At 38.8% G+C, this 8,406-nt stretch overlaps 1 protein-coding gene across 3 annotated transcripts in view; it reads left to right on the top strand.

Moving 5' to 3' along the window:
• The window catches only part of ZEB1 (zinc finger E-box binding homeobox 1), a 213,161-nt gene extending 205,568 nt beyond the window's left edge, over positions 1–7,593 (top strand). For all 3 annotated transcript variants that reach the window (XM_023740605.1, XM_004386257.3, XM_023740606.1), the window contains 2 exons: positions 1,868–2,048; positions 4,429–7,593. In XM_023740605.1, the coding sequence (XP_023596373.1) occupies positions 1,868–2,048; positions 4,429–5,024 (777 nt within the window). In that variant the 3' untranslated portion in view covers positions 5,025–7,593. The remainder of the gene's footprint in view (positions 1–1,867; positions 2,049–4,428) is intronic.
• Positions 7,594–8,406: the final 813 nt, after the last annotated feature.

Genomic DNA, 8,406 nt, shown 5'->3' on the forward strand with positions numbered 1-8,406 from the left:
CCAGCCACTGTAGGGCCAAGCAAGTTGTTACAAACTGTCATCCTTAAAAGGAAACATATCAGTGTTTGCTTTAATTTTTGTGGCGCGATGTCTTCACTGTCTATTAATCCAAGGAATAGTTGTCAACTCAAGTTGAAGGTGTTGTTCTACTGTGAAAATGATTGATAAGCCTCAGCTAAAGTCCTGACTGTATGAAACTGGAACCAGAAAAATAATTGGAAAATTCACCAATTAGGTTTATGTTTTTATAGTCCTATTCTTGAAATTAGTAAATAGCTTCTGCCTTGATCATGAACATTAATGAAAGGAAATATGTTCCCATTCACAAGCATTTCACACCAGGAGACTTAGCTGTCACTTTTTATGTGCTAACACCTCTGTTTATAGAGGCTTTAATTAAACAATAAATATACAAAGAACTCATCTAGTGAATTTTCCAATCATTTCTCGTGCTGTAAACATTAAGCAGTATTCAGGCATCGTTGATATATATGAGAAAATATGGCTGTGGATTTCTATATACATTTTTCTCTTTTAAGTTTCCTTTAAATGCCGTGATTTTTAGCTTAAGCAGTTTGGGGTAGAGCTGTTTTGTGTGACTGTTGTGTGTCTTAATTCCCAAATAAGCCCAGACTTCTTCCATATGTCACTAACCTTATTGTTTCTTTTTATTTTTTTTCCATCAATTTTTGATTGAGTCAAATGAATACTAAAGATAAATACCATCTCTTATGCAAGTATTTTCTATGAGTAGATGCAGCTAAAATAATTACAATGTCCTGCTCAAGTGTGTATTTGCTGCTTTTTTCTTATATATAGCTACTGGTTGTTTTCCTTGAAAATGGTTTTACAGTGAATTCGTCTAAGTTTTTTGTATGTAGAATGTGGTGCACGCCTTTGAGTAGTAAAATACCCCCCAGTAACATTTCATCTAATCATCTGACAAGATCAGATAACAATGGAAGTACCCTCAAGTTACTTCAGCACCCATTGGCAGCTCACAGATGACCTACATGAATGGCAGCCCTTGTGGTCCCTTACAGAGCCATAAGCGAGGTTGTGAAAAACCTTTGTGGGTTTAGAGGCAATAGAATGGAAGACTCTAGAAAAGGCTCCAGTCTCTTAGGTGACCCAATTTCACTGCAGACTGTCTACAGGATTATTCTACCTACAAGGGAGCCCTTCTGCCCAAAATTATCTCCCTGGGACTGCCTACAATTTTTTATTGCACTGAAATTCTAGAGATTCATCTTGAATAGCAAGTGTTTCTGTTGAAAAATGGTTTTCATTCTGTGCCTTAGAAAAGCGGTGGAGCAAATGTCTGTTGTTTTTTGTTGTTATTGTTGTTTTTAAGATGACCGTGGAAGTTAGTTCCTAGAACCCTAAAGTTCTGCAGAATGCAAGTTAAAGATCGCTTTTAATAAGTAGAATCTTAATTTTTGCCTGGTGAGACCCAGAATGGAAAAAAAAAATGAAACTAAAATGATGCAGTTAAGAATTATTGGTTATTTAGCAAACTCATAAGTTAATTTAAAACTTTCTGTAAATTTCTCATATGGAACCAAGTAAATTTAAATTTTGTTACTACACAGTTCAAATTCTTTGTTTTTGGTCTCCATTCTTTCTGATAGCATATATTATTGCTACAATTGTGACTATATTTTCCCAACCTCACTTCTGATATCAGCCCCCTCCCATCATCTAGCCCCACCCTTGGATCACATCTGCCTTGATGAGCAGTATGCTTGCTTTGGCAAAGTTGTTGCAAGTATAAATCAAAGTATTTCTTTAACCCACACTTTTATGTGTGTATCGTGTTTCTCTTTTAATTTTAAATCAAATTTCCTTACTTCTTTTTTTCCTTTAGGATGAGAGGCAAGACACTAGCTCAGAAGGAGTATCAAATGTGGAGGATCAGAATGACTCCGATTCTACACCGCCCAAAAAGAAAATGCGGAAGACAGAAAACGGAATGTATGCTTGTGATTTGTGTGATAAGATATTCCAAAAGAGTAGCTCTTTACTAAGACATAAGTATGAACACACAGGTATGTTGATGAACACAAACATCTTGTCCTTTTGTGAAGTTCCTATATGATATACTGAAAAAATCCTAGATTAAAAGCAAAAGTTCCTGTATGAGAGTTAAAACTTGTTTTGCTTTCCTCTCCTTTGATCTTGCCACTTTCGCTTCTCTTTCCACTGCTGTGTGGTGTTTTAGTCTCTTTTCTAATTTTTGGATTTTTTGTTTTGGGTTTTTGACGTTGTTGTTTTGTCTGTACCTTTAATGACTGGTTCCTTTAAGCTTGCACAGCAGTTATTCTGTCTGCCCTTATTTCTGTCTTCTTTAGAGTTTAAATATGCATCATAGCTATCAAGGAGTAAAGAAAAAGACTAATGTGCGCTTACTCCATGTTAAGAAAAACGCAGTCCCCAAAATAGGGGACCACTGGCTGACGTTACAGAGAGACAGGATCTGACTTAATAAAAGAAAAAGCTGCCTAATAAGAGTGCAGATTGCTGCCCTCATGAGTCATAGGTTCTTTGGCACTTGAAGGTTTTAGACAGATCTTTTGTGGTGCTTAAAAGTCCCGCCTCAGAGGTTGAAGTGGATGATTCTAAGATGGCTTCCAACTCCGAGAGTCTGTAATTCTTCCACAAAATATAGATTCCTTCGGCTGACTCAGGGATCAGCAAACTGTGGCCTGCAGGCCAAATGTGGGCCTCCACCTGTTTTTGTGTGAGCTGTGAGCTGAGAATGGTTTTTACATTTTCAAATGATTGAGGGGAAAAGAAAAATATTTATGACCGTGAAAGTCCAATTTTCATGTCCATGAATAAAGTTTTATTGAAACACAGTCACACCCGTTCATTTACGTATTGTCAGTAGCTGCTTTCGTACAGCAACCGGGTGGAGTCGTTGTGACAGAGACTTCGTGGCCTACAAAGCCAAAGCCATTTATTCTCTGGCCCTCTACGGACGACGTTTGCCATCTCCTAGTCTAACTGATTCTGTCCCATGGTGCGCTGGTAGATTTTACCAGGTGGCCCTCTGAGGGTGGGGGAAACCCTGATTTGCAGCGTTTGCAGATTTCCTTGGTGGAACTACTCCCGCCATGGCTGATTGCAAGCTTGTGGGGTGAGGTCAGTGGCTTGCAGAATTCCTGAAAAATGGAGCAATGGGTTCTGTCAAGGCAGTAAGAGCTGGCTGCAGCACAGCACAGCTTCTGTCCGGCCTGGGTCTCTGTGCGAGGGGTTGGGCTTGTCATCAGCTCTGTAACTCCCCACCCTCTCTTCCCTGCCCCCACCCTCAGCCATTTTGGCTACACTGTCCCTGTTTACCCTTAATATTCTTGTCAGCTATTTTAATGCATTTCTCACTGTTTGAGAAAGGACAGAAAACTGTTTTCCTTCCCCCTTTAATCTGTAGATACATACCTGCAGTGACGTTTGGGCAGTTCTTAGCATTAAAACTTCGGTTAGGTAAGAGAGAGTCGCGCCTCAAAATAAGCCCCTTGTGACACATTCCTCTGGTTGCTTTTACTGAGATCTGAGCAGAATTAGAAAAATCTCTTCCTTCTTTGGACAGCAGTTAAATATTAGCAAATACCAAAATGTCTGTATGAAGAATGTCCTATCCCTTAAAAGAAGAAAAGCGTTTCTGCGTTTGTTAGTGTGGCTGCCTGATGGCGCTGAAATTGGGCATCATCCCTGCTTGTGGTCAGCTTGCGCTCAGTCCCGTCAATGCTAGGACGGCGGCGTTTCTCTGGCCCATGCATTCTAAGGGGCAGAAGTTGTTTTTCGGGGCAAAAACTTTAGATAATACGGTAGTTTGTGGTTCTCCCGAGGACCACAGTACGTCCACATATACATTATATATGATGCATTAAAATTTTGACTGGGAAAAAAATGTGTAAAGAAGTTCCTCGACGGGAGAGTTGTTATTTTTGTCGTTAGATGCCGCCGAGTCAGTTCCGACTCATAGTGACCGTGCGCACACAGAGCGGAACGCTGCCCGATCCTGTGCCGAGAAGGGAGAGAGGAGGCCATAATGAAGAACAGCGAGAAACACTGCTCTAAGGCTTCCTGCCCCCACCGCGTTCACTGCCAAATACCTCATTTGAGCGTCGCTGTCTCTTTTCTTCCTGTTGTCGTGACGCTTGTATTTGTGGCATCTAGATCTCACGTGGTTCCTCTTGGCCTTCGATCTGTAAAGAAAAGCACAGAAACCAAACTTTCTCCTGTAAGGGCCCAACCGTATTATTGTATCGTACTGTGGAGACTTTGTAGATGGAGAGCTGGGCAGTTTTTAAGAAATGGACTTAGAACCCTGGCCTTTCCACAACCGGAAGCACCCTAAAAGCCTTATGTATAAGGATATTAAGAAATACCATCCTTTTATTTCATAGCTTTGTTCTTATTTTGCAGGTAAAAGACCTCATGAGTGTGGAATCTGTAAAAAGGCGTTTAAACACAAACATCATTTGATCGAGCACATGCGGTTGCACTCTGGAGAAAAGCCCTATCAGTGCGACAAATGTGGAAAGCGTTTCTCACACTCCGGGTCTTACTCGCAGCACATGAACCATCGCTACTCCTACTGCAAGAGAGAGGCGGAGGGGCGCGACGGCGCCGAGCCGGAAGAGGCGGGGCCGGAGGGCCTCCCCAGCGAGCGCGCCGCGGCCCGGGCGTCTCCTTCGCAGGCTGACTCGGATGAGAGAGAGAGCTTGACGCGGGAAGAGGATGAAGACAGTGAAAAAGAGGAAGATGAGGAGGAGGATAAAGAGATGGAAGAACTGCAGGAAGAAAAAGAATGTGAAAAACCCCAAGGGGATGAGGAAGAAGAGGAGGAGGAAGAAGAGGTGGAGGAAGAAGAGGTGGAAGAGGCGGCGAATGAGGGAGAAGGAGCAGAACCGGAAGGTCCAGTGAAGGATGACGGCGCTGTGCATCAGGCAAGCCGCGTAGAACACAAAGTGAACGCGAATAGTGAGCAAGTGTCTGAAGAGAAAACAAATGAAGCCTAAGAGTTTTCTAGAAGGAACATCAATTCTCATTGGTAATGGAGTTTGTTCTATATAATACATGCTTTTCATGGAAACACAGTAATCTGTATGCTGTGATTTCTGTTCACTACTGTGTAAAGTAAAAAATTAAAAAAAAAAAAAATAACAAAATACAAAAAAAAAAAAAAAAACCACAAAAAAAGAAATCCAGGTGTGCCTGAACCTCAGACCTAGTAATTTTTCATGCAGTTTTCAAAGTTAGGAACAAGTTTGTAACACGAAGCAGATTAGAAAACTTGAGTAACTCAGAAAGCAAAGGTTCAACAGGAAACTGATTAATTAGATAAGCATCTGGCATTGTTTCATTTTATCAGTATTAATTATCACTCTTCTGTTGGTTTATTCTTGAGCTGTACAATTGGGAGAAATTTTATAATTTTTTATTGGTAAACATATGCTAAATCCACTTCAGTATTTTATTATGTTTTTAAAAATGTGAGAACTTCTGCACTACAAAATTCCCTTCACAGAGAAGTATAATGCAGTTCCAAACCGTGCTAACTACCTTTTATAAAGTCAGTCTAGAAGGTAGTAATTTCTAATATGTAGATGTCATAGTGGAGCATATTATCATTTCAAGTGTATTTGTTAGCCTTAAGAAGCAGCAGATAGAAGAACTGAAGTTTCTTACTCATGTGGTTTAAGATGTAGTTCAGAGGATTGTCATTGAGTTCTGATTGCAGGGACTAACAGTGTTAATACTGGTGAGGACAGCAGCGTCGTCAGAATCAGTGTTCGTAATTGTGTTGGAGTACGTGGTAACAAATATGAAGGATATGATATGAAGCTTTGTATCTCCTTTGGCCTTAAGCAAGACCTGTGTGCTGTAAGTGCCATTTATCAGTATTTTCAAGGTTCTAACCCGCCTTTGTTCAATGTGTGGCCTACAATAACTAGCATTTGTCGATTTGTTTGTTGTATCAAAATTCTAAAATAAAAGTTAAAACCACTGACTCTGTCAGAGAAATCGAAACACTGGGACACTTCATCCTTTAATTCCTCAGTATTCATTTTGTGTTAATTGACTTTCAGAATTTCTCTACAGAAATGAAAGGGAAATTTTCTAATCTGCTTTATCCATGTACTTGCATTTCAGACATGGACACGTCATTTTTATTTGGCTCATAACTGTTTCCAAATGTTAGTTATTATGGACCCAATTTATTAACAACATTAGCTGATTTTTACCTATCAGTATTATTTTATTTCTTTTAGTTTATAGATCTGTGCAACATTTTTGTACTGTATGTCTTCAAACCTGGCAGTATTAATACCCTTCTTACTGACATATGTACTTTTAGTTTTAGAAAACTTTTATATTTATGTGTCTTATTTTTATATTTCTTTATTTATTACACAGTGTAGTGTATAATACTGTAGTTTGTATTAATACAATAATATATTTTAGTATGAAAATTTGGAAAGTTGATAAGATTTAAAGTAGAGATGCAATTGGTTCTCTTGCATTGAGATTTGATTTAACAGTGTTATGTTAACATTTATACTTGCCTTGGACTGTAGAACAGAATTTAAATGGGAATGTATTAGTTTTACAACTACAATCAAGTCATTTTACCTTTACCCAGTTTTTAATATAAAACTCTTCAATTTTGAAATTCACTGTGTGACTAATAGCATGATGCGCTGCAGTTTTATTAAGAGAAATAGCCTAACCATAAAACTCTCATTTCCTTAGTCAGCCAAACTAGGATAACCATATGTAAACAGTGTTGGGAACAATGTTTAACATTTCTGTGCCAATTTGTTCCTGTATTCATGTATGTAAGTTACAAATCTGACTCTTCATTTTTAAGTTCCTTGTTACGCCATGGTCATTTTCTAGTTTTTTACCAGACTCCCCCATCTCACAATAAAATGCATCAACAAGCCTGACCTGCTGTCATTCTTTTAATCATTATCAAGATTTTCTTTGAAATAATCTCTGAAATTGGACATTGCGCTGTCATCTGCACTCAATTCGTCTTGGGCTGAGTTTGGAAAACAAACTAAATGTATTACACATTCACCAACAGCACAAAACGGAAGATTTTCTTGTGATGACTAAATGTTTCTAGGAAGTTAAGGCCTCTTCAGAGGTTGTTCCTTCTTTCTGAAACCCTTAACCCCCCACTCCTGATCCTGTGACTTCTAATCCTTCAGGTCACTTCAGAGAAGCCTGGTTTAGTTGCCTTTCCTGTGTGCTCCCATAGCACCCTGTACATTCCTCATTTTAGCTCTTACATTGTCATTTATATTCCTCACACTAGGGACTGAGACCATGTCTGTCATAGTCACTCTTATATCCCCCAATGCCAACAGAGTGCCTGGTACAAGTAGGTTCAAATATCTGTTGAATGAAAAAATAATTTGCATGTTAACAGAGCTCAACTATGTTTTCACTACTATTTTTGCTTCTAATCCTGAATATATATGTTAAATGATTCCAGTAAGTTAATTTTCTTATGCAGGTCCTATTAATCAATAGGTATAATAGACACATAATAAAAGATATCTTCTTTTGCTATTGTCTAACTGTTCTGATTTATTGAGAGTTTATTTCTAGGTTCTTCCTTGGTGTTTAACCTCATGGCACATGGCACAGGCATTCAAGGACTGTGGAGTAATAGGGCCAATCCTCATTGCTTAATAAGCTCTTTATTTCAGGACCCACCTCTTTCTAGAGCACCACATCCCTAGGTGCTCACATGGATAAATGGCCAATAAAGGAAGTCAGGCATTATCTGAGACATTTCGAAAATCAAAATATGTGTGGATCCTTGCTAGTATTCCTCAACGACAGCAATAATAATTGAGTTTCATATGTTACTTACTTGTGCCATGGACAGATGCTTCACTACCGTTATCAAAATTACTTTTCACAAAAGCCTTCAAACGTGCAAATAAAGACCATGTGCCCATGGAGACAAACATAGTAATCAGCAGAATAGGCCTATCTGACTCCAAGATCCATGCTCTTAACTGGCCTATATCACATCTCATGTAAGAATAGCCTATATTGTCTACATTTTAATTCAAACCTGGTCTGCAAGGCTATCAGTCATAAATTTCAGTAAGACCAATATTCATTGTATAGGATGATGGGAAAAGGGGAGTGGGCATGAGATTTTTCAAACCTGTGTGCAAAGTTAAAATTAGCCTTGAAAAGGGTACTATTTAAAATATGATTGAATTGATATGAAAGCTTAAGCTTACAACAGATGTCATCTCTTAAGATTGTTGAGATGGCATATTAACACAATCAAAATATGCACTTGGTCTGTGCACCGAAACAAGCTTCTGTGCTCCAGTGAACAAAAATATACTCTACCCAGCAGCAGAATTT

Source organism: Trichechus manatus, unplaced genomic scaffold (assembly GCF_000243295.1).
Source record: "Trichechus manatus latirostris isolate Lorelei unplaced genomic scaffold, TriManLat1.0 scaffold00160, whole genome shotgun sequence".
Classification (NCBI taxonomy): Eukaryota; Metazoa; Chordata; class Mammalia; order Sirenia; family Trichechidae; genus Trichechus; species Trichechus manatus.